A 27,127-nucleotide genomic window follows, 5' to 3' on the forward strand; every position below is an offset into this window, starting at 1 on the left:
CCCCCAGTTCCCCTTTCCCCCAGAGGCTGCATCAGGAGCAGGGCTGTGCTGCACCCTTTCCTGCCAGTGCTGCCAGGGGCTGTTGCCCTGCTTGCCCTGCGGGCTCTCCTGAGCACTAGGCCTGGCAGTGACAGGCACTTAGTGGATGCATTTGGCAGATGGGTAAAAAGCCAATTCTGTCCCTCCCCGAAAGACTCCATCTGTCCTCCCTGTGCCTTCCCTGGCACCAAGGCTCCCTCCACTCTCCAGTGGGGACCCCCATCCTGCCCATGGCATGTCCCACCCACTCACAGACTGCAACAGTTTCAGGTTTAGGCAGGAAGGAGAGAAGGACACACACAAGCCTCCCCTCTGTGCCAAGGACTGTGACGAGCACTTTACAAGCAGTATCTCCCCTGCTCTTCACAACCCTGGGAGGGAGATGCTGTTATGACCCATTTTGCAGCTGAGGAAACTGAGGATCACTAGCTAGTAAATTTCTGAGTCTGGATTTGAACTCAGGTCTTCCTGACTCCAGGAGCAGCGTTCTGACCACTGAGCCACTCCACTTGGCACCCCAGATCCCCTTCCCCTCACAGCCTCTCTACCTTCTGTCCCCATCTGGGAGACCCTCCATCCTCGGCCATGGCCCTCCAGATCACACGCTTAGCCCTGAGAGGGTTCTCATCACAGGGATGACCCCAGCACTCCCCTACTCAAGCAATCCTGTGACTCCCTGTCAGACACGAATGCTCCCATTTGGCATTTGCAGCTCTCTACACACTCCCCTCCTTGGACTCAACCATCCAGTTAAACAGACTTTTTTGCTTTTCCATTTCCCACCTCCATGCCTTTTCATTGGCTGTCCCTGATGACCAGCATGCCTTCCCTCCTGACCCCTGCTGCTGGGATTCCTTTGCCTACTGCACAGCTCAGCTGAAAGGCTGCCTCCCCTGAGAGGCCTTTCCTGATTCTGTCCCCACTTTCCTAAATTTATTATGGCTTCCCCTTTTAGAACTCAAAGTGGAGTTCTCAGCCCTGGCACACAGCAGACACTTCATAGTGGTTGGTTGACCTGCCCTCAGTCAAGCAGTCAGTCACCTGCATGAGTCAGGTCTCTGAAATGCCCCTGTCCATATTCTGGACCCTTCTCTCTGCTTCAGGCCTCCTCAGCCTGAGTCTCAAGTCCATTTCCACACGTAGCCAGTTTAACTCGTAACTGTTCTTTTCTGCTGGGTCGTCTGTCCCCTCACCCTTCTGCTTCTCGCACCCCACCCACTCCCAGAAATGGGGGGGGGCGGCAGACTGTGAAGGGATGTAAATGTGTGACTGATCCAAGAGGGAGGGAGCAGGGAGAATGATGGGGTCTTAGGGCTGTGGGTTTGGCTGCTGTGTGGATGGTGGTCACCAGGCAGAGTTCCAGGAAAGGACCTGAGTCCAATCCCTCCACTTTGCAGATGGGCAAGCGGAGGTCCAACAAGGTCGTGATTTCTCTAAGCCAGCATCCCAGCCTCCTGGTCAGAAGCCCATGTGGTTTCCCTTGGCCAGAACGTTGGATGGGGAGTCAGAAAGCCTCAGAGTCTGATCCTCCCTTAGACACTTTCTGGCTGTGGGGTCCCAGGCAGATCATTGGACCTCAGTTTCCTTCTCTGTAAAGTGAAGAATTACTTCCAGAGACCCCTTCAGGATCTTCGTGGGGTATGTGTGTGTGCATGTGAGTGTTTATGTGTGTGTACATGTAGGTGGTATATGTGTACATGTGTGCTTGTGTGTAGGTGTGTGCATGTATATGTGCGTGTATGTGTGCGCACTTGTGTGTGTGTGTGTGACCCCTCACAAACATGGCACACACACACCCTCGATGCAGGCTGAGACACCCAAGGGGCCAGCCCACACCCTGGCCTCTCTCCCCATTCAGGTGCACTGAGGCGGGACCCCTCCACCCCCAGCCCTCGCTTCACTGCTCTCCTAAGAGGGAGGGCAGGCTGCTTGGGGCCCTGGCCTGAAGCCGGCCAGGAGGAGGAGAAGGGTCAGTGCTGGGTCGAGAGGCTGCAGGCCTGTGGTTCACCCAGAGAGTTTCTGGACATTGGGGAACAGGGGACAAAAACTCAGCTCATCCCACGGCAGGCTGAGCCCCAGCCCTCATGAGCCAACTCCCTAATGTCGGGGCCCCAGAGCAGCAAGGAACTTCAGAGGACAGCCATACCAACCACTGCACCCTCTCCTTGCACACTCCTAGAGACAGGGAACTCACTACCTACCATGGCAGGCCATCCCATGGCTAGGCAGGCAACTCTGATCCTTAGTAACCTCTCCCCTATTCTGAAGCCTTCTCATTCCTGTACACAAAGCATCCAGGGGTCCTCCAGCACCAGAGCCTTCAGGGATCAGAAACAGGCCCATCCAGGCAGCAAGAGCTCCAGGCTCTCCAAGTGATTTACCCTGTCTGTATCTTATTTGTACATAATCATTGGCAGCCTCCCATGAGCCTCTGAACAACCCAAGAGCCCCCAGCCATAAGCACAGTGCCTGGTACACAGTAGGTGCTCAATCAATGCTTGTTGGCTTAAAGACTCTTCAGGTGGCTAAGCTGCCTGCCACCCAGGCTGGGACCTGATGGTGGAGGTGGTCCTGGTCGTGATTTGTAGGAGTCGACTGGCCATCTAACTGCCCAAGGACTTTGCCTCTGGGACCACAACATGGGAGGAAAACCAGACCAGAGACAGACTACCTGAGCCTTAGAGCTCCCTGGGCTCTCAGACACCCACAAAGTGGAGAAGGGGTCAAGTCCCAGCCATGCAGTAGACAGCTCTCCTCTTTCTAAACCTCCGTTTCCTCATCTGTAAAATGGGATTGGACTCTGTGGCCTTAACACAGGGAGGCCCTGCCGCAGGCCCACATATGGTGGTCATCTAACTGTGGTTTCTCCCTTGTAACCTCCCAGGGCTGGTGTGTGGATCCCAGGAGGTCCCAGGATCATAGAGTTGGAGGCAGTGTGACCCTGTGGAAAGGGCTCAGGACCCAGTGGAGTGAGTGGAGAATCCTGGGTCTGCCACTTACTACCTGAGACACCGCAGGTCTGTTTTCTCACCTGAAAAACAATGGGGTTGGACTTGGCAGCCTCTGAGTGACCAGCTCGATCTATAGTCATGGACCAGTAAGTCACTTGGTCTTAAAATGGACACTCTCCTATCTGCATGGGACGGCTCAAACAAGGCACTTACTTTAGAAATGTTACAGCTTTATGGAAATGGTGGTTGTTACCATTGAGTCCAATCACTTTGTTTTCAAGATGGGAAACTGAGGCCCAGAGAGGACTCGGCCAAGGTCACGCAGCAAGCAAGGACAGTGCTGGGCCTAGCGCTCTGAGACGAAATCCCAGCTTCTTACTGGGGGACCTTCAATATCACTATTGTCGATCAAAGATTTCTGGGGCCTGGAGAAGGGGGAAGGGCAGAATGGGGGAGCAGAGGGTATGGGGGCTGGGGAGCAGGCAGGAAGCTGGTGGGGGGAAGGGGGGAAGGGAGGGGGGGTCAGACTAAGGCCTGGGCCTCCCTTTACTGACTCCAGCTAGAGCCATGTTTGTCTAAGGGGAAGAGGGGACTCTTCCAGCACCCCCCTGCCCCCAGCCCACTTAGGGCCCCCCTGAGGATCCGGAAGGCCCTGCCACCTGGGCTGGTCAGGCACAAAGGACTGGATGTGAGCACCTGTCAGGGGCTCTATGGGCCTCGGAGAGATAGTGATCACCGGCTCCTGGTGGGACAATGGTCCAGCCCGTGAGGATGAGCTCTGAAGGGGCCATCTGTCTTCTGGGGACAAAGCCCATGTCAGCAGTGCCACATCCCCGGCAGGTCAGCGGCTGACCCCCCGAGGCCGGACACGAGGAGAGCAGCCCCTATCCCCCACCTCAAGAGGATAGAGCCTAGGGTCACTGGGAAGAGGCAGGAGGAGGGGGCAGGAGGCTGGCTCACATCCTAGCCCTTCCTTGGTAGCTATGTGACTTTGGACCAGTTTAGACTCCTTGCTGGGCTCGGTTTCTCTGTTTGTAAAACAAGAGGGTTGGGCCCACTGACCTCTGAGGTTCTTTCCAGGTCTGATCTTCCTACGTAGTCTGTATTCCTAGGGAACTATAAGGGATCACAGGGGCCTCTGAGGTCCATTTCACTGACATGGAAACGGAGTTTAATGCCCTTTCCAAAGTTATACAAACACTGTACAAGTACTTATAGCAGTACAGCTCTAAGGCCCCTCCCAGCCCCAACATCCCCTGTTCTAGGGCCCCTCCAGCCCTGAAGATCTATAACCCCCAAATCTTCCAGTGAGTTTCTTTCCATCCCCAAAGGAAAGAGTTCTTCCCCACTTTGGCCCTGCCTAGGCTTGCTTTCCCAGAGGCCTTGGCCACCGCTATCCCAAGGCCTCTGATCGTGGAGGCAGAATGCTCTCAGAGCTGCCCCAGCCTCCCAGCTCTGCCATTCACTAATTCACCGTAATCCTAGAGAAGACCTTTCATCTCTCTAAGCCTCAGTTTTTCCATCAGTAAAATGGGGATTGTCCTGGTTCTCCTGCCTGGGGCTAAGACAGGAGTGTTATTCCTGCTTTGTTGGGCTTGCATCCCCAAGTCTGGCCCTTCTCTATACCCCCCTGGTGTGGAGCTGACCCTGGGGCTCTGGAAGGTTCTTCCACCCACCTTAGCTGTGTCAGCTTTTAGGAGGTCCTGAGGCTGTCCCAGCCCAGCCCAGCCCAGCAAGGAGAGTCTGGCTAAGTGCACAAAGATCCATCCCCAGAAGGCGCAGGAGACAGAGGTTGATACAAAATGAGGCCGGAAAAGTGTGGGGAAGGGGTTCCGAATCCCACCAGCTATGAACATGAACACTGACTCTTAGCCCAAAAACAATGACATCAGCAACGGAATCAATCCTCGAACGGGAAGCTTGTGGCATGTCAAGGTGGGGGACTATGGGTGTGGAACAGGGCATACGCTGTGGGACTTGCCAAACTGTTCTTTCTGGTTTTCTTTTGCATTCTTTGTTATAAGGGACAGCTCTCTGGGCAGGACGGGGAGGACTGATGCCCTCAAAAACGCTAGCGCGGCTGAATCCTGGCAAGTGAGGCAGATAGGAAAGAAGGCCTGAGTGGATATCCTGCCTCGGATCTCACGAGTTGGGTGACTCTGGGCCAGTCACTTCAGCTCTGCCTTCCTCAGTTTTCTCAGATGGGGATAATAACACACACACCAGGCTTGTTGTGAAAAGCAAATGAGATACTCCTTGTAATCCACTTAGTATGGTGCCTGGCCCACAGTAGGAGCTTAATAAATGCTTGTTTCATTCCTAGACTTAGAGCTGAAAGGGACCTTAGAGGCTCCCTATTTTACAGATGAGGAAACTGAGGCCCACTGAAGGAAGGGGACCTGCCCAATCCTGAGGCTTTGGAACAAGTCAGTGACAGCAGCTCACCCTGTGTCTTTTAACTACAAATTCAAGGTTTCAGGGGCACCTAGAATCTGTCTTCCTGTCCCATTTCTTTCCACACCCCCCAGAACTGCTGAAGCCCCAAGGCCCAAGCCCTCCACCCCAAGGTAGCCCTGCCAACATCCAGACCAAGTCCCACATTGCTCTCCCAGGGTCCAGAGACCCCTCCCAAAATAACCTGCCCACTGGGGGCACACAGGCTTGGTTTGGTTGGGGGTGCAGGTGGGTCTATAGGCCATGGGTGGGGGGACGACAGGCTCTGCTCACCCAGTGCTCCCTTCCCTACCTCAGTTTCCCTTTGGGTTCAGGCAAAGTTACAAGGATCCTTTTTTTGCAATAATGCTATGAGGGAAGCAGGCCAAACATTATGAACAGCGTCACCCAGTGTATTAATGACCAGGTTCAAAGTCGTAGTCCTGGACTCTGGGCAGCAAAGCCCCCCACAGAGGCTCATAGCTTACCAATCCTTGGTGCCCATCTTTGGAGCTAGGGCTCTTGGGCTGGAGATGGTCAGCCCACGGCTGCCCTCTGTGGGCCTTCTGTAGAACTGCCTGCGTTGGCTTCCCACCCCACTCCACCCCCCAATCTCCTGCTCCCCTCCTGGGCCACTCGGTTCTTCTGGAGTCGGCTCCTGAGGGAAGCCCAGGGGAGACTCCCTTGGGTGTCCCCACTGTTCCTGACATGAGGCTCAGAGGGCCAGCCTCGCCTTCTCTCCCAAGCTGACTTTCCCAGCTGGCCTTGAGTGACCCCCAGCCCCCTCCCATCTCCCAACCCCCAAGATCCAACCCTCCTGCTGACTCTGTGGGGACCCAGGGCCAGGGACATCTCTGGAATGCAGTTTTCCTGTCTGCCCATGACGGAAGTGGGTTAATGATCTCCAAGAACTTTCCCTGCTCCGAAATTCAATGATATTAGACACCCAGCCACCACCATTCTGAGGGACCCTGCTCACCATCCTGCTCCCTGCAGATTAGCAGACTCCTGCCTCCTCCCTTCCAACATGTGCTAATTGGAACTTTGCAGACCTTGCCATTCTCACCATCACCATCTCTGGGTGCTAATCCTCTCTCATTTTTCATTTTTGCCTGAATGACCTAGACATGTCCCTCCCTTGACCTCAGCTTCCTCCTCTGTAAAAAGTGGGGTTTGGAGTAGAGACTCTCTTCTGGCTCTAGAGCTAGGTTCCTGTCATTCCAATGATAAACTCCTACCTCCATGCCTTTGCCCATGTGGTTCTTCATGCCTGGAATTCAATCCTTCTTGACCTCCACTTTCTAGCTCCTTCAGCACAGCTGAGATGCCTCCTCCCACATGAAGTTCCTTCCTGATCGCCTTCCCTGAATGCCCCCACCCACAGTTTCTTCCTTGAGAAATGACTTTGTACTGCTGTGTCTATGCACCTTAATTTCTTTTCTATATGGAAAATCCTCCCATGTGGAAGGTAAGCCCCAACATGGAAGGGCCTGTCTTATGTTGTATCTCCAAAGCTAGCATGGTGCCAGGCACATAGTAGGCACTTAATACTCCTTGAATGTAAATTTGGGCATAGTCACACAGGAATTCTTAGCTCCTTGAGGACAGCACCTGACACTGGAGTGGATGGGGCCAGGGTTCGAGGAGGGAAAGGGACTCTGGGGGTATTGGGGATTATCAAGAAACTCTAGCTCTGCCCTTCCCCTAGAGCCCCTGCTTACTCTCTCAGTCTCTCTCTGATTCTCTGTCTCTCTCTGTCTCTCTGTCTCTCTGTCTGTCTCTGTCTCTGTCTCTGTCTCTGTCTCTGTCTCTGTCTCTGTCTCTGTCTCTGTCTCTCTCTCTCTCTCTCTCTCTCTCTCTCTCTCTCTCTCTGTCTCTCTCTCTGTCTCTCTCTCTCTCCCTCCTTCTCTCTCTTTCCCCTCCTCTCTCCTCCCTCCCTCTCCCTCACAGACCCCTGATCCACTATGATGAATCCCCAGATTTTCAAGGATTTATCTGTCAGGAAAGACTCTCCATGGGAAAATGTACAAAGAACCAGTCAGAAACCCCGCTGTTGTAGTGATCAGAGCACAGACGTTGGGGAGCAGGGAGGGATGTGGAAGATCCAGTCCCTCCCTTTTACAGAAAACTAAGTCAGTACCCAGAGACTGGGGGCCACCCCCAGGCAGTAAGGGAATTGCACCAGAAGTCTTGGGCCCAGGACTCTAAGCAGTACTAGGTGGATGGCACTTCGTTGAGGGGCGCCAGGTTCCAAGGAGGTGTATTTCCTTGGTGAGTCATAGTGCCCCCTCCCATCATAGCAGAGCTCCAAGGCTGATAGAATGGGTCCCATAAATCACTGAGCTGTCTTCAGCCAACATTGTTCCCCATGTCCTCTGCACCGCCCCCTCCAGCAGCACCAAATTTCACCCTCTCCCTCCAGGATCCAGGAGGCAGGAGAAAGTGGGAAATGGGCACAAATGAAGCTGGCACACCCCCCAGCCCAGCCCCTAAACACCCCGCGACACCATTGCAGACCCATGGCATGGATGTTCAGAGGAGACTGGGCATCCCTGTTCCCAGCTCCCTCTCCAAGATGAAGCAGGCCCACCAATCCTAGGGTCAGTGATTTATTTTAATAATTCCCCCACCCCACCCCACCCTCACACATACTTCCCCAGCTGGAGCACAGACCCTTTCAAAGAACTGGAGCAAACGATTCTGGCCCATTTTCCCGGTGCAGCCAACTCTGTGCCTTCCCCCAGGAGTCCCATGGAGCTGCCTCAGTGGTCCCTTAACCATATACCTCAGTCTAGGACTTATTCCTCCCCCTCCCCAACCTCCCCATAATGTCCTGGGTGGGACTGCCCCAGGCTGGTCACCCCCAGACCCCAGATCTGAATATTGCATGGGACCTTAGAAGCCCCAATCCCCTCCTCTTAGAGACCCAAGGTCTCCAGGGTCTGTGCTTTGGGCCACACAGGCTGTCTGCTCTGCCTGTAGCCTGAGGATTCTCCACGACCTGTCACCAGGCAGGGACAACCACCCAGCTATAGTCTTCCAAGGGCATGGGAGGACTAGGCAGGTACCAGACAGGGTGTCTCTATGGGATCTGAGCCATTCAAAGGGCTTCACTAGGATGGCCAGCTCTGAATCACATGGATGGAAGGCTCCCTCCGAGGCCAGTAGGCCCAGCCTATCCATGAACAAGACTGTTCACGCATCCCTGACAAACAAGTCGTAAGCTTCTGCCTGAAGACCTCCTGTCATGGGAAAGTTTCATCTCCTCTGGCCCCACCCTGTGGCCCAAGCTCCTCAGATACTCAGGCAGAGCTCTCCTATGCCCCCTGAGTCCTCTTCTCCAGTTCCTTCATCGGATTTTCCCTTTGGGAAGGTACTTCTGGGCCCTTTGCCCTCCTCTGGACACATGATGACCCATCAGAGTCCTCACCAAATGGGACACCCAGAGCATTTGCAGCCTCTCCTCAGGGATGGGGATGGTCCAGGGTAGAGAGAAGGCTGGGAAAGGGTCAGAGAGCCCCCGAGGCTGGGAAGAAGAAGGGGGTTTGAAGGGTGTGGCCCCCATGGAGATGAGCCTCAAGGGGGTTATGAGGCCTGCGACCACAGAGGATGGAAATCAGCAGTGAAGGCCTTCTATCCTCCAAGGAAGGGCCAGGTCAGAGAAGATGGGTCCTGGACTCTGGTGCTGGGTCAGTCAGAGGGACTGGTAACTCTCGCTGGGGGTACACCTCTTTGCCTACAGATCCAGGGAGCAGTCTGTGGGACCTAAGGAGCCTTGAGGAGGGGAAGGGCAGGCCTGGGCCTCTGCTCAGGGTAGGTTAGGGGAGCACTGGCCCCAAGCAGGGCAGGGGCATTAGGCAAGTTGAGGGGCATTGGGCAGGGGCATTAGGCGGGTTGAGGGGCACAGACCTGGGCCTTTGCTTGGGTCAAATCAGAGGGGCATCAGCCCCAGGCAGGGCAGGGGTATGGGGTGAGCAGATGCCAGCCCCAGCTCAGGCCACCTCAGGTCAGGGGGTCTGGTCAGCCAGAGGTGTGGTCTGTAGCAGCAGGTCCTGGGTAATGAGCCGAGCCTCACGGGTCAGCGCCCGGTAGCGCCAGAGGCGGATCAGCAGGAAAATCAGCAGCAGGGCATGGAGCAGGAGCAGGCAAAGAAGGGCGAACTGCACCCCCAGCGCCTGGCTGCAGCCCACGAGCCCACAGGTGGCCTGCAGCTCCTCAGGGCCCAGATAGAGCAGGAGGCGGCCCTGGAGTCGGGGAGGCCCGGAGCAGCGGAGGTCGCGATAGGGGCTGCGGTCCTGCTGTTCCCCCAGCCAGGCCCGCAGGTAGAACAGGCCACAGTCACAGTGCCAGGGGTTGGCCGCCAGCTGCACTTGGCGCAGGGAGGGCAGCCCATCAAAGAGGCCTGCGGGCAGGCTGCTGAGGTTGTTGGCCTGCAGGATGATCTCCGTGGTGCCCGGAGGGAAGGCCCGTGGCAGGCTGGCCACCGTCAGGTGCTGCTGCCCACAGTCCACCAGGCTGCCGGCACAGCGACAACGAGCAGGACAGGCCAAGGACTGATGGACAGAGGCCAACAGCAGGAGGCCCAGGGCCCAGGGCCCCAGCAGCAGCCCTGAAACAGGAGAGTCAGTGATGGGACTGTGAGGGGCCCTCCCCCAGGCCCCAAAGCCAGGGGCCCAGAATGGACCTTCACCGATTCATAGATGGGGAAGATGAGGCTGTGGGGGTTGGAAGGAACCTTAATTATGCCCTCCATCATGATTTCCTGCCCATTTAACAGAGGAGGAAGAAAGGGACTTTCAGAACATGCTAGAAGGGACCTTAAGAGATCCCCCTTCATTGCCTTACCCTCACCTTCCCATTTTACAGATGAGGAAACCGAGGCCCAGAAAAGGGAAAGGCGTTTAGGTCACAAGGCCAATTACTGGCTGAATTTGGGTTTGAACCCAGGTCTCCATCTACAAATCCCTCCTTACACCATTCAATTCAACCCTACAAGTTTTTATTAAACACCTGAGGGATGCCAGGTGGTATCCTGGGCTCCTGTGGGCAGAGGAGGAAAGAGCCTAGAATAGGGGTGGTCACAGGAACCTGGGGGGTCTGAGCCTCGAAGGAAAGTTAGAAAGGATTCTAGAGAAGAAGAGGGGGTGATTTCCAGGCTCTGAGCCTGCCTGCATCCCCCCTCTTCCAGACTCAGCTTCCCTATCTGTGACTTTCCTTCTCTACCCCCAATTCCCAGGGCAGGGTGATTTCCTTGGTAGAATGAGGGTGAGGATTTCAAGGCCTGCCCCTGCCATCCATTCACTATGTGACCCTACATAAGACATTCCTCCTCCATCAGCCCATCTGTAAAATGAGGAGGCTGAAATGGGTGGCTTCCAAGCACCCCCAATTCTGACATCCTGGGATTCTCAACCTGGCCTGACAGAAATGTGTCTGGGGTGGGGGCTTTAGAGTTGAGCCGAAAGGAGATGCCAGCCCACCTTGGCCCCCTGAACCTGAAGCTGGGGATGCGGCCTGGGAGGACACTCAGGGGTGAGGGCACTGAGGACCTTGTAGAAGGGGAAAAACACTCTCTGGAGGCTGGTCTCCTTCAAAGAGGCAAGCCGAGGGCTAGCGATGGGTGGGCCTAAGGAGAAGACTCCCATTTTCCAGGACTGCAGAAGACAAACACACCCTTCCACCCATCCCAGTCCTGGTGCTGCCTGGGAACTAGACCTCAAAATCAGCCCAGAAGCCTCCACTTTCCACTGCCTCCCCAAACCCCTTGATCATGGCCAAGGCCAGACTTACCAGAACCCATGGCCCCTGGCTGGCAGGGCAGGGCAGAGAAGAAGCAGGGTGATAGGGGATGGACAGGCTGGCCACCCCACTGAGCCCTCCAGGGGATAGTGGTCAAATAAGGCAGCCAGAGATAAGGCAGAGGCCCACCCTCCCCACCCATCAGCCTACCAGAAAGAGGGAGCCAGGCAGCGGGGGCTGGGGCAGGCTGGGATGGGGAGGAGAAAGGTGAAGACAAGACAGAATGTGGGCTAAAGGCGCTCAGTGGAAAGCCAGGATGAAGGAGGTGTGTCTGGACAATTCATGTGAAAAAGATCTGGAGGTCTTAGAATTCAACGTGACACTGAGCTATAAAAACTGGACCTGACTCTGACTCTCCACTCTGGGCCTCAGTTTCCTCCTCTGGCAAATTAGGACATTAGAAGAAATGGTCTCTGAGGATCCCTGCCATCTTGGGCATTTCTTAACCTCTCTGGGCCTCAGTTTCCCTGTCTGAACTAGGTGGCCTCCACATCCCTTCCAGTTCTAAATCTTATCTACATGGCCCCCAGCTTCTTCATCTGTAAAATGAGGGGGGTCCAATGAAGTATCCTCACCTAAGATCTTGGGGAGCATCCATCAAAAGAACAAGAAGATGGAAGCTCTCGTGTAGAGATTAGATTCTGGGAAAGGCCGGAGGGGCAAGGCTGGGGGCTCGAGCCTTGGGCCAGGAGGAGTCAGCGGCCCCAGGCTCTACCCCTTCCTAGCAGAGTGATGGTGCACCTACAGCTTAGTCTCTATATTTGCAAACCTTACCCTCATGAAGTCCTCATGAGAAAAGGCCTCCGTACATTTTAAAACGCTCTAGAATTTGGAAATATTAAAGGAAGTGGGGGTGCTGGACCGAGGATGAAAGGGGAGTCCTTCAGACTGGGTTTATTCTGTTTGGCTTGGTGGAGGAAAGTGAGAGGGAGGCAGGTTTAAGGTCAGTGTCGAAGAAAATTTAGCTAATAGCTCTTCCCCATGGCCTGGGATCCTGAGAGGAAGTGAGCTCCCTGTGCTCAGAGGACTCCAAGCAGAAGCCAGATGGCCCCACAACACTAATGGTTCTGGTCCTCCAGGGTCCCTTCTGCTGATTCACTGAATGACCCAGAGAGTCCCAGGCCTGAGGGCACATGGAGGGCCCCGGGGCCTCAGTTCATGTGTACAACGCTAGAAAGGGTGGTGTCCAAGACCCTTCCAACCCTGAGCCTCTGAGGCTTTGAGGCCACCTCCCCTCAGACTAGGGACCCAAAAGGAGGCTGCTGCTGGAGATAGAGGTGCTGAGTCAGCAGAGGCTGGTTAATGGGGTTTCCTGGCCCCGGGCCCTCCCCCTCTCAGGATCTGGGCACCACAAGCGAACATACAGGACAAAGTCGACTCCTCCATCACCATCCTTATTCTCCCAAACATCCCCAGGGATGGCAAACAGCAACAAGCCCAGAGTATTAGTTAACAAAAAGGCTCCATTTCCAAAGGGGAAGTATTGTACAAAGACCAGAAACCAGGCCACAAGTCCAAAGTTGGGGGTGGGGAGGGGGAGAGCTGAGGAGGGAGAAGAGACAGCCCCCTGAGGCTGAGACATGCAGGATCCAATCACCCAAACACAGACCTGGAGAATGGGGACCCCGGCTGCCTGGACCACCCTGTGAGGGGGTTAGCCTGGCATTCAAGGCTCAGGCTCCAAACCAGAGGGTCTGGAAAAGCAGCCAGCACTGTGGGGAATGGGGGGATGATACAAGTGATGACTAAGGGCACACAAAGCCAGTGGGGTTGGAGAGTCGGGATGGTGGGAGGGTCTGCCAGGAGGGGGCAGGGTACCAGGGGTAGCTGGTGGGCAGGCACCCCCACTCCTGGGCCCATCACTCACTGTCTGTCCCCTGACACACCCACCATGGGAAGGTTTGAGCATGTTCAGAGCTGAGAGTCCCAGATCAGAAGCAGATTAGGGATGGGAGGTCTACCAGGCTGGTCTCACTCACACGAGGGGGTTGCTGGGGGAAGAGATGAAGGGTGCCAGCTGGCCCTCCTCTGTTCTCTTCTGCCCCTCTGGGAATAGCCTCTTCCCCCACCATGCCCAGATGAGGCCCCTGAGCCATCGAAGTGCTCATTTGCATCCCTCTGGTCAGATGCTGGGCTGGGCACAGAATCCCTGCCCCCAGGTTACTGGCCTGGTGGAGAATCTTGTCCCTCCCTCTCTATGCCCCCCCCCCCCAGGCTGACCCATCTGGGGGACGGCCAGGGGCCTGAGCAGCTCAGGAGACTCAGAGAGGGACGGGGCTGCCTGAGCTGCCAGGCTCTCCTAAGGGAGAAGGGCTTTGGGGGGCCCCCTGCCTGTTCCCCCTCCAAGGTGAGCCCAGGGATGGGCAGAAGCCAAGCTACAAGTGTGTGTGTCTGTGTCTGTGTCTGTGTGCTGAGGACTGGGCTTTAGACCCGGGTACTGATGGGAGGGGAAGGGGCAGGGTCCATGGGAAGAGTCCCTGGATGTGGAGTAAGATGACCTGAGTTCAAATCCCTACTGCCTCTGGGCCCTGATTGAGTCCCTTTCCCTCTCCGAGTCTCAGTTTCCCCATCTGTCATAATCATAGCTAGCCTCTCTCTAGTACTTTCAGGTTTATGAATATTACTCATGATCCTCCCAACAACTCTGGGAGGGGGGTACTAGTGCTATCACCATTTTACAATTAAGGAAACTGAGGCAGAGCAGGGTTAAGGGACTTGTCCAGGGTCCACAGCTGTATTTGAGCTCAGCTCTATCTCATTCGTAAATGAGGCCCATAGGCTACAAGGTCCTTGAGGTCTCTTCTGGCAGTAATTCCCATGATCCTCTATGTCCTCCAGCCATTCCCCTTCCCATAAAGGCAGGGCTAGGTTGGGGGAAAGGGGGAACCACATAGCCCTTATCTGCCTGCACCATAGTCCCCCCCCTTCCCAGCAGGGGGGAGAAGGGGGCCCTAGGAGGGAAAAAGGGAGGAAGGAAGTGGGGGTGACCACTCCCCACCCCCACCAAGTCTGCAAGGAGCCTGGGTCAGGGTGATGGGGAGTGGGGGCCCAGGACAGGGCCTTGGTCCTTATGAGGCAGGGGAGGCACATGGAGCTGGGGCTAGGTCCGAGGCCTGGCTGACCAGGGCTAGGTCCAAGGCCTGGCTGACCAGGCCTCGGCCCTCTAGGTGGGAGAGGGGCCAGTCCCAGGGAGGCTAGTTCCCCAGTCCCGTTCTGTCCCTCACCACCCAAGCCTCAGAGAGGGCAGTGCCAAGCCCACGAGGCCTGAGTCACACAGGGAGCATCTGGCCCAATTCCGGGCCGGCCGGCACAGGCAGAAAATAAATTAGGGGTCTGCCCAGGGGCTCTCACATGAGAGAACCTCCCGACAGCAAAGAGGGCTTGACCTCCCCTGTCCAGGGAGTCAGAGGAGGGCTCCTGGGGTCAGCCCCAGCATCACTGGTCCTGCATCTGCTGTTTCATCTTCTGTAGCATCTCCTGCATCCGCCGGAGCTGAGGAGGGGGAGAGAAATGGGATGAGTGCAGCCCCAGAGACCCCGGAGCTGCCAGGGCTCCCCTCGGGGACCCCAGAGAGAGCAGGCCTGGCACAGAGGCCAGGGAAATGGCACCATGCCCAGCAGGGCCCCCAGATGGTCAGAATGGGGAGCCTGGAGGCCAGGGGGCTCAAAGGACTCCCCAGTCTTACCTCCTCATCCTTCATCTTAATCAGCTTTTCCGTCTCTGTGTCTGGGGTGGGCACGGGCAGGATGGGGATGGGGCTCTCAATCCGGTTGTCCTGGGTCAGTTTGCTGGGGAGGAGAGAAGGACTCAAGCTGCTTCTCTCTCTGTCTCTTTCTCTCCCTCCCTCCTTCTTTCTGTCTCTATCTCTCCATCTCTGTCTCTCCCCCATCTCTTTCTCTATATTGGTCCCACTGTCTCTGTCTTTTCACTTCTCTCTGTTTCTCTTTCTCCTCCTCTCCTCTCTCCATCTCTGTCTCTCTGTTTGTGTGTGTCTCTGTCTCTGTCTCTTTGTCTCTCTCTCTCTCTCTCTCTCTCTCTCTCTCTCTCTCTCTCTCTCTCTCTCTCTCTGTCTCTCTCTCTCTCTGTCACACACACACAACATACACACTGAAGTCCCATTGATTCGATCTCACTCCCCCTCTCTGTCTCTCAGTCTCTCTCTCTCTCTCTTTCTGTGTTTCTCTGTCTCTGTCTCTCTGTCTGTCTCTGCCTCTCTCTCTCTCTCTGTCTACATACACACACATACACACACACTCACACACACACACTTGAGAAGTTTCATCATTTCAGTCTCGTCTCCCCCCTCTGTCTGTCTCTCTCTGTCTCTGTCTCTCTCTCTCTCTCTCTCTCTCTCACACACACACACACACACACACACACACACACACGCACTGAAGAAGTCCCCTTGGTTCGGTCTCGCCTCCCTGTCTCTGTCTATCCCATTCTGTCTCCCTTCCCAGGAGGGTGAATCTGTCTTTGCTTGGAGACTTCTCCACCCCAGGCGGGGTCCATCAGCCCACTGTGCCCCTTGCTGGGAAGACAGAATTCTCTTATCTAAACTTCATTCCTCTCCCAATGACCAGCTCAGCGCCTGGCACACAGTAGGTGTTTAATAAATGGCTGAACAGAACTGAATCATAGAGAATAAACTGGAACCTGAGGCCGGTGTGAGAACCTGAGGGGGCCCATGCCCCATGTGCCCCAACCCCCCAGGGGTAGTGGGATTCCCCCCAACTTGGATAATTCTACTCGGTTCCTCCTGAGCTAGGGCAGCCTCAGGGGGCTATGGGCCAGCAGGGACCAGGTCTGATGGTGACGCGGAAGGGTGGGACAGAGAGGATACTGAGACCAGAGAAGGGGACAGGCTCAGCCCCTGAAGCCACTGTTCCCACAGGCTCCCCACCTGGTCATCTGCTGGATGCAGTGAGCCCGGTAGTTCTCATAGTGCACGTCACAGGTCACGTCCTTCAGGTCATGCATGTGAGTCCGGATCAGCATGTTCCGAAGCTTCACAAAGTCACAGTGGGCCTGGTTCTCCACTGCCAGGAAGAGGCAGGGCTAAGACTTTGAGGCCTTCTCTTTTCCAATGACCACCTTGCTCCCTTTCCCAGGTAATCTGCCCCTCTCCTGAACACAGCCAGCCTGTGTGACCTTGGGCCAACCCTTATCCACTCTGGGCTTCAATTGCCCCCTCTGTAAAATGAGGGGGCTCAACTCTGTGCTGAGGCCCCTCCTAGCCCTGACATCCTCTGTTCTCAGGCCCCTCCCAGCCCTGCCATCCCCTGTTCTGTGCTCTAAAATTCCTCTCAGTTCTGACATTGTGGCCTTTGGAACAGGACCCAACCAGCCCTTGGCAGCCCCTTTCCCCAGGGTCACCACAGTGGGGGTGCTGTGTATATTGGGTAGGGGGTAATTAAAAGGTCTTCTAAACCCTCCCAAATACCTCCTTCTGCCTTGAACCTGAAATTGCAGACTCGCTCCTTCTCCACCCCTAATCTTCAAAATGAAACTTTCCCTAGGCTAGGGTGTCATACAGGAATTTTATCAATCATTGACACTCTAGTATGAATTAGTTCACCAGTTTCCAGAGAGAGAGGTCCCTGAGGAAAGGAGAATCATTATTTATTGCAGCGAGGAGACATAAATGGGGGGATGGGACTGCTTGTGGGGGAGGGCCCTAGTGGGAGAGGGGGGTGAGACACCCTGAAGTGGGCCCTGAAGGCAAATGTTCCAGGGTCCTGGGTCCCAGCCCTCAGTGTGGGGTAGATAGAGGAGGACAGAAGGGACTCACCTTCCACGATGCCCCAGGGATAGAGCCTCCCCCGGACCCGCTGGCCCTTGGCCTCCACCACGGTATTACTGCCTATGACAGCGAAGGGGGCACTCTCCTGGGGGGATAGATGGCCATGAGGGGAGGCCCAGGAAGAAGCAGAGCCCCCCACCCTCCCTACCCCTCCAGCCCCATTCTCTCCAAGGACTTGGGCTCCTAGGGAAGCCATTTAGAACTGGAAGATCCTTCCAGGCCAACCCCCTGATCTTACAGCTGAGGACACCAAGGCACAGAGATCCAGTGAGCTGCCCAAGGTCACACGGCGAGGTAACATTAGGCTTGAGCCTGGTGGTTTGGCTTCTTTCCCCCATGTCCCTGGAATGCAGCCCTCTTTGCTGAGCTATGGCCCCCTGCTCTGAGTGTTGTCCCACACCCTTGTATATCAGAGTGGTCCCATCCTTCAAGACACAGACCCATCAGGGCCCCTCCGTGCCAATCTCGTTCATCTTGGGGCCCTGCTGGGTGCCAAGCTGGTACATCTTGCCCTCTGAGCCAGGTGTGCCTGCCACCCCACCTCTGGGACTTCTGCCCATCTCTTGTAGAGCAAGGGGCCATCAGAGGCCCAGTCTGCTTTGGAGGAGCCCAAAGGCTCAGCTCCCAGGACAGAGGAGCACTTGCCAAAAACAGGTCCGTCAACCTTGTGAATGAGGGCCCCGCAGGGCTGGAGATGGAGCAGGGGGCAGCTCTAGCAGGAACAAGGGAGACCCTAACCCTTCCTCACTCCCCCAGGGATCCTCTAGAAGGAGGTCCTGCAGGGCTCAGAGCAGCAGCCAAGGAGACAGATAGACATGCAGCTAAAGCTCAGCTATGCCCTGGACCGCATGGGCTGCCCCCTGGAAAACAGTCCAGGCTGCAAGATGACCAGGTCAGGACAAAAGGTGACCAGGCCAGACCACGAGGTGACCAAGCTATACCACGAGATGACCAGGCCACAAGATGACCAGGCCATGAGGTGACCAGGCCAGCCAGCAGAGGTCATCGGGCTTCTTACTTTTAGCTCTCGGTCCTGCTGCTTGAATTCCTCATCCTCATCCGAGTCACACTCAGGGAACTGGTACACCTTGATCCCAAACTTGTCGATCTCTTCCCGGATCTAGGCCAGAGACTGAAATCAGAGCCCCTAACCCTGCTACCTCCTCCCCCCATTGTCCACCTCTGTCTGTCCTTGGAGTCTGACCATCCCCACCTCCTTCCCATGTCTTCCTGGCCCTTGCCCCCAGTTTTTGGGACCCTCAGGGATGGGGGACCAGGGCACGCCTCACCCTCTCCTTCAGCTTTCGGATCTCTCCTGGGACGAGGCAGTCAGCTTTGGCAATGAGGGGGACGATATTCACTTTTTCATGAAGGGCTTTCATGAACTCCACATCCACTGGCCGCAGCCTGGGATGAGAAGGAGGCATTAGAGCTGATGGGACCTCACTGTACAGGCCCAGGGCAGGGACAGAAGCAAAGAAGATCCAGACTGGAAGGGAGCCCAGGGGTCATCTGGCCCAGCTGTACCAGGACAAGGCTGCCCTCAATAACAACAACCTCTGCAGGGAAACCTCTGGGGAGGCAGAGCCCAGCACCTCTGGGGGCAGCCTCTCCTACCTCTGGGAAGCTGGCTTGGGCAAGTTTCTCCTGACACCCCCTCCTGGCCACGTCCCCCATTGATCCGGTTCTGCCTCTGGGGCCAAGCAGAACAAAGCTAATCCCTCAGCTGTCAGCAAAGACCCTTGAGTTCTCAAGGCTCTTCCGACACTTACCACTCTCCTTTCCAGGTTTGACAAGATGCCCCAGGGCACCTTTCATTCATTCATTGGAAGCACCAAAGAGACCAATTGAAGTTTAAAGTCTAGAAAACCCCTCTGACCATCAGCGTTACCCCAAAGTGGCCTAGGGTGCCTGAATAGGTGGTGAGCTCCCCATCACCGAAGGCCTTTAATCAGAGGCTGGGCCAGCCCTTGTCAGGTGTGGTAGAGAGAGGGTTCTTGGTACTAGTTAGTGTCTGAGGACCCACAATTCTGATTAGCAGCTGGGCTGCAGAGTAACCAGGGGCTTCACATGAGGACTTCTCCCCAGGCCCCCAGTCATTACCTCCTCATTACGTGGGCTGGTCATAAGATGACCTCCCGTCACCTCTTCCCCAGGGGGTGGGCACCAGCCCCAACAAGATCCACAGCCTTGGACCCTCTAGGGCATAGAGGCAGTCGGGGCCAGCAGGGCAGTCCTCGCTGGATGGACCTGGCTGGCCATGGGGCCATGAAGTGGGGGAAGGAGGGACTTTTAGTGGGAAACAGAGGCAGAGACCCTCCACCTACAGCAGAGGAATTAGAACCAGGGGGATCAAGAGCAGATTTAGAACCAGAAAGGACCCTAGACATCATTCAGATGCACCTGTTCATCTCTTCCCATCAGTGAATTTTTTTTTTTAATAATTTTAAAATCATTGGTCAGTTTTTCTTTTATTTCCTTCTTCATCTGTTCCAGGTAATCTAGTTGAGCTTGCGAGAAATTCATAGTCCCTTCTGAGGTTTCAGATGGAAGTACAGTCTCAGCTCTGACCTCTTTGGTGTTTGTGTTTTGGTCCTTATCCCCATAGAAAAATTCTATGGTTTTTTCACTTTTTGTCTGCTTTTTCCGATTCATGATGTTGGCTGAGTGTTGTAGCTTCTGGTTCTTTCAGTCAGAAGGTACAGATCTTTGTGTTGAGCTGATGTGTGTCGAGGCTAAAAGCAGGTTTTTGTTTTTTGTTTCCCAGATCAACCCTGGAGTTAGCTTGTTAAGTGTGTGGGAGGAGTGGTCTGGTCACAGGAGATCTTCTCAGCTGAACTGAGGCAAAGGCAAGCTCAGGGGATGGTGATCCCAGCTTCTCTATTGTCTTCCCTTTTCCCCTGGAGGGCTGAGGCACACCTAGATGCTAATACGTGTTCCCACCCCTCCTGGGGCTCGTCTCCCAGCACTGAGGCTTGCCTGGGTCTCAGTGCGAGTTTTCTCTGCCCTGGGTCCTCTGTCCTTCCGGATCACCTCCACCACAGTAGGAAGAATCCCCCTTTGCTATTTTCCTAGCCTCTGGTGTTATGAGACTATTTGCCCCCTTCTGCTGTTCCCGCTGATCCAGGATTTATCTGGGGAAATATTTTATGGTTCTTTCACGGACATCAGGGGGGAGGAGAGAGCATTTACTGATCACTCCGCCATTCTGGCTCCCGGAAGTTCAAGTAGGTGACTTACCGAAGTTTAGCCTTCAGGCTGAAGGTTTCAAGGGCTGCTGCGCTGATATCTGGCGCTCAGCGGCTCTCACGGGCTCGGTTTGGCTTGTCTCCTGCTCTGCTGGTTTCGCCCGCCACTCTCGGGCTTCTCAGGTCCCTTCCGCCCTGCTGCGCTGACCGCGCTGCACTGTGCACTGGGGGCTCACCCCCGCGGAACAGATCCTTCCCGTGGATCTTCCAGTCTAACCTGGGCTCCGAATCCGTCAAAGTCTGTCACCCACTGGATTCCGCACCTCCAAAGTTTCGTCAGATTCTCCTTTCAGAGGTATCCAGAGGAATTTGTCCAGGAGCTTAGGTGAGTCGTTGCTTTCACTCCGCCATCTTGGCTCCGCCCTCTGTTCATCTCTTCCTTCCTTCTTTCCTTCCCTCCTTCCCTCCTTCCTTCCTTCCCTCCTCCCCTCCTTCCTTCCTTCCTTCCCTCCTTCCTTCCTTCTTTCCTTCCATCTTTCCTTTCTTCCTCCCTTCCTTCCTCTTTCTTTCTTTCTTTCTCTTTTAAGGACAGAGCCTTTTTAATTATTTTTCCCAGTTCCAAACTCTCTCCCTCCACTTCCCAATGAGAAAACATGGGAAACAAAACCTATTACAAATGTGTTGGTGACACAAGCACATTTCCACATTAGCCAAGTTCTAAAAAGATGAGAAAAAGAAAGAAAGCTGAAAGCAGACTTCCACCAGCCCTCTGAGTGCGTCAGCTCTCTTGCTGGAGGTGGGTCTGTAGAATTGTGGCACAAGAAGGAAACTGAGGCCGGTGAGAGGTGGATGGAGCTGATGTCCCACAGCCAGCTGGCTGGCTGGAGAAACGGGATCTGAAGTGAGGTCACCTGGACCTCAGCCTCCTTTTCTCTTTCCAATGAGCAAAGATGTTTCCTATCCTTCCGTCTGCCCCCCCCCCCCCCCGCAGGGAGCCACTTCCCACCAGCCTGCCACACCCACCGACCCACCCACCATGCTTACCCACCCGTGACCGAAGGGCGAGATGAAGTACAGGCAGCAGTGGACTCTGTTGTCCTGGATGTTCTTGCGGTTGAGGCCGCTCTCATCTCGGAAATACTGTTCAAACTGCTGGTCCACATAGTCTGTGATGGGCTTCCAGCTGGGGGGGCCAAGGTATCCCCTAAGCATGGGGCCCCCTCCTCCTTCCCCCAACAGCCTCCTCCACCCCTGCCACCCTTCCCTAGCTAGAAGGGGCCTTAAGGGTCATTGAGTCCAATTATTTCATTTTGCAGGAGAGGAAACTGAGGCCCTGAAGGAAAGGGAAGAGTCAATAGCTTCACAATTCATGAACGGCAGAGCTACATCTCACTTCGTAGTCCTGTTGGCCCAAATTCAGAGCTCTCTCCACTTGACCACACTGCCCAGACTGGGGCTCTCCTGAGCATGACTCGGGACCTTCCCACTAGAAATAAGGGGGATTGGACCCTGGCCAGTCCTGTCTCCCCACCTCGTACACACACTCCCTGTCCATTTGCTTTGTCCTCCCCCAAAGAGGAAATATCTCTCTTGGGAAAGTTAGATCTGGAGGCTTCCATCGCTCATCTGACCTAGTCCATAGGATTTAGAATTAGGATGGACCCTCAAGGTCTGAGGATCACAGAGGTGTGGCCAGAAGGGACCTTAGAATCCAAAGCCTTCATCTTACAGATGAGGAAACTGAGACCCAGAGAGGGGCAAGGATTTGCCCAAGGTCACCCAGCTGGGATTCAAACCCACAACCCCTTGTACTATCCCATCTGAGTCAATGCTCTAGAGCTGCTGGGGATCAGACCCGCACCACCGAGTTACAGCCCCACCACAGTCCAGTCCTACCCTCTTCATGAGTCCCACTCGAGCACCATGACTTGCCCAGTCACACCAGCAGTACAGTGCAGAGATGGGACTTGAACCCATGACCCTGGACTCCAGGGCTCTTTTCACTCATAATGGCAATAATCATCATTGGCATTTCTATCCTCAAGGTTTGAAAAGTACTTAACAAAGACAATCTCATGGGATCTTGACAACCCTGGGAGGCAGGTGCTACTATAACCCATTTTGCAGATGAGGAAACTGAGGCAAAGAGAGTCAGGTGACTTGCCCAGGGTCACACAGCTAGGAAATGTCTGAGATGGAATTGGAACTCAGGTGTTCCTGATGCCAAGCCCCAAACTCCAAGTACTACATGGCTCAGCTTCCTCCAGCCCACAGCTGCTCCATCATCCCTAGGGCCCACCATGCCCACCTGAGGGCCCAGCACTCACCACTGGGTGTTGTTAACAGCGTCCCCAAAGCCTGGCGTGTCCACAATGGTCAGCTTTAGCTTCACACCCTTCTCCTCGATGTCCACTGTGTGCTTCAAGATCTCTACTGTCTGATTGATTCTCTCTGAGAAAGCCAAGGGCCAATGGTCACAGAGTGGCTGAGCTGGATAGGTGAGGGTCTGGAGGTGGTGCTGGGCCAAGGCAAAGGCCTGGAGGCAGTTCCATACAAGAGGCCACGGAAGACACTTGAATGGCCTAGACAGGCATCTAGGGTGCCTGCTGAGGTCCCCCAAGGCCCGTCCTGCAGAAAGGGCCCTCTGGGCTGAACGGGACCTCTGGGGATCCGGTCCAGCCTGCACCTGACCACACACCATGGGGCCTCCAACCTTGGCTTACAAACCTCCAGGAATGAGGAACTCCCTCCCTCTTTGGCTGCCCATCTCACTTTGGGCTGACCTGGTCCCAAAGGTAGAGCTAGCAGCAAGTTGGGGTTCCTGTTGCTGCTGAGGGGGAATTTTCAGCTGGATATGAGGAAAATCTCCCTAACAGGGTGGTCTCTAAATGAAATGGGCCACCTTTCTGGGAGGCCTCCCAACCTCCACGGCTGATATCTAATTCTTGCCTGGTACAATGTGAAAAGGATTCTGGGTCAGGTCTGGGGGAGGGGGTTTGGACTCACTGACCCTGAACCACAAGTCTTGCTTACTCCTCTCCCTCAGTTTCCCCATCTGTAAAACAGGCTGTACCCATAAGATCCCTTGTACATCTGGCATTCTATGAGCTCAAGCCCTCCTAACTCTGGTAGTGAGGAGGCTGAGCCTCTAAAGGGCAGTTCCTGGGCCAAGGGGGCCACTCTGGGGAGCTGGGGGCCTCCTGGAAGCTGCCACTCACCCTCAGCATTGAGCAGCTTCCTGTCCTTGTAGAGGTCCGTCAGGAACAGGCTGTTCACCAGGGTCGACTTGCCCAGGCCTGACTCCCCTAGAGCACAGCACAGAGACCCCGTTACCAGAAGACGATGCCTGCTGTGGTGTGCTGAGGCCTAAAGGGCTGGACCCCTGCCTAGAGATGCCCAAGGGGGTGGCGGGAAGTCCCAGGAGAAGGGCAGGGGCTGCCCCAGCCAAGTCCCCACCCCCAGGTTGGTGACTGTGGTTACCCTTGCCAGCCTGCCCTTGATCTTTCTGGCCCCAGGAGACCCCAAATCCTCACCTAAGCATGGTCTTGGGCAGAGGTGCCCAGGAGGGACAGCGCCCCTAGGGAACAGGGCTGAGATGAGCTTGCCAAGCACCACCCTCTCCCAGGGCCAGAGTGAGCCTCCCAGCTCAGCCCTGGCCGATACCTTGTATCTTCCTCCTTTAAGCTTGGGTCCTTTCTGTCTACCCACCCACACCCCACACCCCCACTATCAGACTCCCATTCCCCTGAGCGCCAAGGCTGGCCTGGTTTCCCACCCCAGGAGCCAGGCCTTGAGAAACATTCAGAACTCTAATGTGGATGTGTTGTGTTCCCCAGTGAGGTGCCACTCCAGACTCCAGGGGGGCCAACACCAGCCAAGGTGGGCAGTGCTCACCAGCAACCATGAGCGTGAAATCGAAGCCCTTCTTCACAGACTTGCGGTGGACCTGGTTGGGTAGTGTGGCAAAGCCCACGTACTGCTTGTCATGGTCCTAGAGGCAACAAAGCATAGGGGGGCAGTGCATGAGCATGTGGGGATCATGCCTACACATGCACACACACGCATGTATATGTGTACAGCTAGATGTCACGACTGGAACCGTAAGCTCAGAGTCGGGTCAGCCTGGGTTCAAATCCTGACCGTCACCTTCCCATGGGGTGGCCCTGGGCAAATTGCAGGACCTCACTGAAACTTGGTTTCCTCATCTGTAAAATCAGGTTAATGATCTCTCCCAGGTTGCTCTGAGGTAATACTGCCAACAGCCCGTTTGTAAGGGGTGTCCCCAAAGTCCTGGTGCTGAGGGAAGCCTTCCTAGTGCCTGTTACCTGGAAGCGTGGGGAATGGTTTACACAGAATGCATGAGAAGCCCCGTGTGAACAAGCCCTGAATGATGGAATACTGTTAACATATTCATTTTACAAATGTTTTCCCCTTTGATCCACACAACAACCCTGGAGGGAAGTGCTATTAGGATCTCCATTCTACAAATGGGGAAACTGAGGCAGACAGCAGTTAAGTGACTTGCCTAGGTTCACACAATTAATTAGTATCTGAGGCTGGATATGAACTCAAGTCTTCCTGACTATAGGCCCAGGGTTCTCTCTGTCCACTGTAGCACCCCTAGTGGCTTCCAGTATGGAATGTCCCAAAAAAGTCTACATGTGTGTTTTAAACTTTAACAGCGCTAAACCTTTTGGGAAGTCTGTACCAGGGTGAGCTCTTAAACCTTAAGACAAGCATCTGGAAGTAGAGGCCAGAGAGTTGCCTTGGAGCCAGGAAGCTCTGGGTTCACTATCTGCTTCTGACCCATTCTGACTGTGTGGCCCTGGACAAGTCATTTTACTCTGTGTCTTCAATTCTCTAGGCTGAGCTGTGGCCGAGGGATGCACACACATGAAGAATCACCTCTCAAAGACCCACAGACAAAGGGAGAGGCTGTCATCCCCTGTCCTGGCTCTCCTCCAGGTCCTGAGCTCCTACTGGTCAGTGCTCAGCTGGAGCCCCAGGCAAGGGAACAGCGGGCAGAAGGAGCACAGATTCCTGGTTCAGCTGGGATGTGCTGGGAGGGCACAGTCCCTGGCCCTGCCCTCAGGGAGCTCCAAGTCCAAGAAAAGCCCCCTCATCCCAAGCCAGAGGACCCCATAGAATGAAGGGGATGGGCGTCCTCAGGAAGTTGGAGACCAAGTACAGGGGTATGTACAGACGGCAACCTAGCATGAGCCCCAACCTTGAGCCGGGCAAGAAGCTCCAGAAGGCAAGAGAGGGGAGAGGCAGCAGCAGCAGAAGAGGCCAGGCTTCCACCCCCAAGCCTGGATATTCCTGGGCACCCAGCCCCTTGCTGCCAAGTGTCCCAGCTCCTGAGAGCAGCTGCCACCCGGTGCTGGTGGGCAGGAGACTGTCTGTCCCAGCTTCCAGCTCCAGCTCTGTGTGGGAGAAGCCGGGATGCAAGAGTTATATATAGAGAAAGGAGGCCAGCTGAGCTGGGCTCCAAAGCCGGGCCTGCCTGCTGGGACACCCTGGGATTTGGAGGTGGGGGGAGGGGCCATCTGACCTCCTTCCTAGTGGGGGTGGGGCCTTTGGGGGCTGAGGATGGCCCCTATCCCTCCCTACCATCGACAGAAGCCCACAGTGCCGAACGTGCCAGGCTGTCTGCTAACATTAGCCAGACCAAATCAGGGTCCCAGGTGGCAGGCCGTGGGCAGGAGACTTGGGTGTTAAAAAGGGCATCCCCTCCTACCTCCTTCCTGGGCTGATTAACTCTGATACTCTAACAGGGAAGAGAGGGTGAGCCCCCCGGATGAACCCCCTTCTCTCTCAGCTCCCAACACTAGGAGGGGACCAGAGATAGCCAAGGGCAGATTCCCTCACAAGCACCAGGCCCTGAAACCTGGGGGCACAAACAGAAAGCCAGGCACCTCCGTTGGAGGCCATGTGCCCACAAATGCAAATAGCCACTCACACATGCAGAGACACACAGAAACAGACTGAGTCTCTCTGTCTCTCCATCTCTGTCTGTATCCGTCTCTGTCTCACACACACACACACTCAAAGGAACCTCCTGGCCCATGATGTGGAGGGCCAAACCTTCACTCAGACTCAGTTTCCTCATCTGTAAAATGAAGCTAACATGACCTCCCCAGTTGCTATAAGGCCGTAATAATACAACGGCCAAAACCAATATTCCTAGGGCTCTTGAGTCACACGAAGTGTTCTGCATATGATGAACAAGCCTCTGGTACCTTCGCTCAGAACCACAGGTCTGGTTATGACCCTCCCCACCTCTGACCTGGAGCACTCCCGCAGGCTCCTCACAGGCCTCTCTGCCTCCAGCCTCACATAACTGCCACCACAATCTTCTGAGGCATCAGCTTGAGCTTGCCACAACCCCCATCAAAAACATTCAGTGGCTCTCACTGCCCCAGGATGAAAGTGTGAACCTCTCAGGGTGGCACCAAATGCCCTTCCATGTGACTCCAATCTTTCACCCTCCTTGGAAACTGAGCTTCCCCTGCTAGGATTGGAGCAAAAGGAATTTGAGAACCAGAAGGAACCTTAGATAAAGATGGAATCCTTCTCTCTCTCCTTTTACAGAGAGGGAAACTGAGGTCCAGAGAGGTGAAATGGTATTCAAGGTCACTCAGCAAGTTACAGAGTTGGGATCCGAACCCAGGCCCCCTGACTCCTAGTCCAGCCTGCTTCTCATGGCTGTGTGGAGACTCATCAATGCATTATTGACTTGGGGCTGGGAGAGACCTTGGAGACCACTAAGTCCGCACACAGCTGGGGTGGACAGGGGGCTTGGGAGGCCTGTCTGCCTCTCCAGTCAGTGCCCACCCAGGAGCACCCCTGGCCTGGCCATCCTCCCCTGCTCTGCAGATCCCCACACAGCACCTTCCACCTCCTAGGGGCAGCTT

At 55.2% G+C, this 27,127-nt stretch overlaps 2 protein-coding genes across 4 annotated transcripts in view; both read right to left on the reverse strand.

Annotated features, from left to right (window-relative positions):
• Positions 1-8,018: 8,018 nt before the first annotated feature.
• Positions 8,019-12,535, reverse strand: GP1BB (glycoprotein Ib platelet subunit beta). The gene is made up of 2 exons (XM_072599798.1): positions 11,214-12,535; positions 8,019-10,032 (listed from the first exon to the last, which is right to left on the reverse strand). The coding sequence occupies exons 1-2, from the start codon at positions 11,362-11,364 to the stop codon at positions 9,431-9,433; spliced, it is 753 nt and encodes a 250-aa protein (XP_072455899.1). The 5' UTR covers positions 11,365-12,535; the 3' UTR covers positions 8,019-9,430.
• Positions 12,536-12,665: 130 nt separating this feature from the next.
• SEPTIN5 (septin 5) overlaps positions 12,666-27,127 on the reverse strand; it is a 35,393-nt gene continuing 20,931 nt past the window's right edge. For all 3 annotated transcript variants that reach the window (XM_072599796.1, XM_072599797.1, XM_072599795.1), the window contains 10 exons: positions 24,108-24,204; positions 23,432-23,518; positions 22,541-22,664; positions 21,262-21,396; positions 18,315-18,432; positions 18,044-18,145; positions 17,014-17,110; positions 16,126-16,261; positions 14,908-15,010; positions 12,666-14,714 (listed from right to left, as the gene is read on the reverse strand). In XM_072599796.1, coding sequence (XP_072455897.1) covers positions 14,658-14,714; positions 14,908-15,010; positions 16,126-16,261; positions 17,014-17,110; positions 18,044-18,145; positions 18,315-18,432; positions 21,262-21,396; positions 22,541-22,664; positions 23,432-23,518; positions 24,108-24,204 — 1,056 coding nt within the window. In that variant the 3' untranslated portion in view covers positions 12,666-14,657. The remainder of the gene's footprint in view (positions 14,715-14,907; positions 15,011-16,125; positions 16,262-17,013; positions 17,111-18,043; positions 18,146-18,314; positions 18,433-21,261; positions 21,397-22,540; positions 22,665-23,431; positions 23,519-24,107; positions 24,205-27,127) is intronic.

Source organism: Notamacropus eugenii, chromosome 4, assembly GCF_028372415.1.
Source record: "Notamacropus eugenii isolate mMacEug1 chromosome 4, mMacEug1.pri_v2, whole genome shotgun sequence".
Taxonomy (NCBI): domain Eukaryota; kingdom Metazoa; phylum Chordata; class Mammalia; order Diprotodontia; family Macropodidae; genus Notamacropus; species Notamacropus eugenii.

What these genes read in the sequence shown, in the direction of transcription:
- GP1BB (XM_072599798.1), bottom strand. Translation starts at nt 11,364, where the DNA reads ATGGGTGGGGAGGGTGGGCCTCTGCCTTATCTCTGGCTGCCTTATTTG. An exon ending in GCCAGGGGCCATGGGTTCTG is followed by an intron (nt 10,033 to 11,213) that starts GTAAGTCTGGCC and finishes CTCCTGTTTCAG; the next exon opens with GGCTGCTGCTGGGGCCCTGG.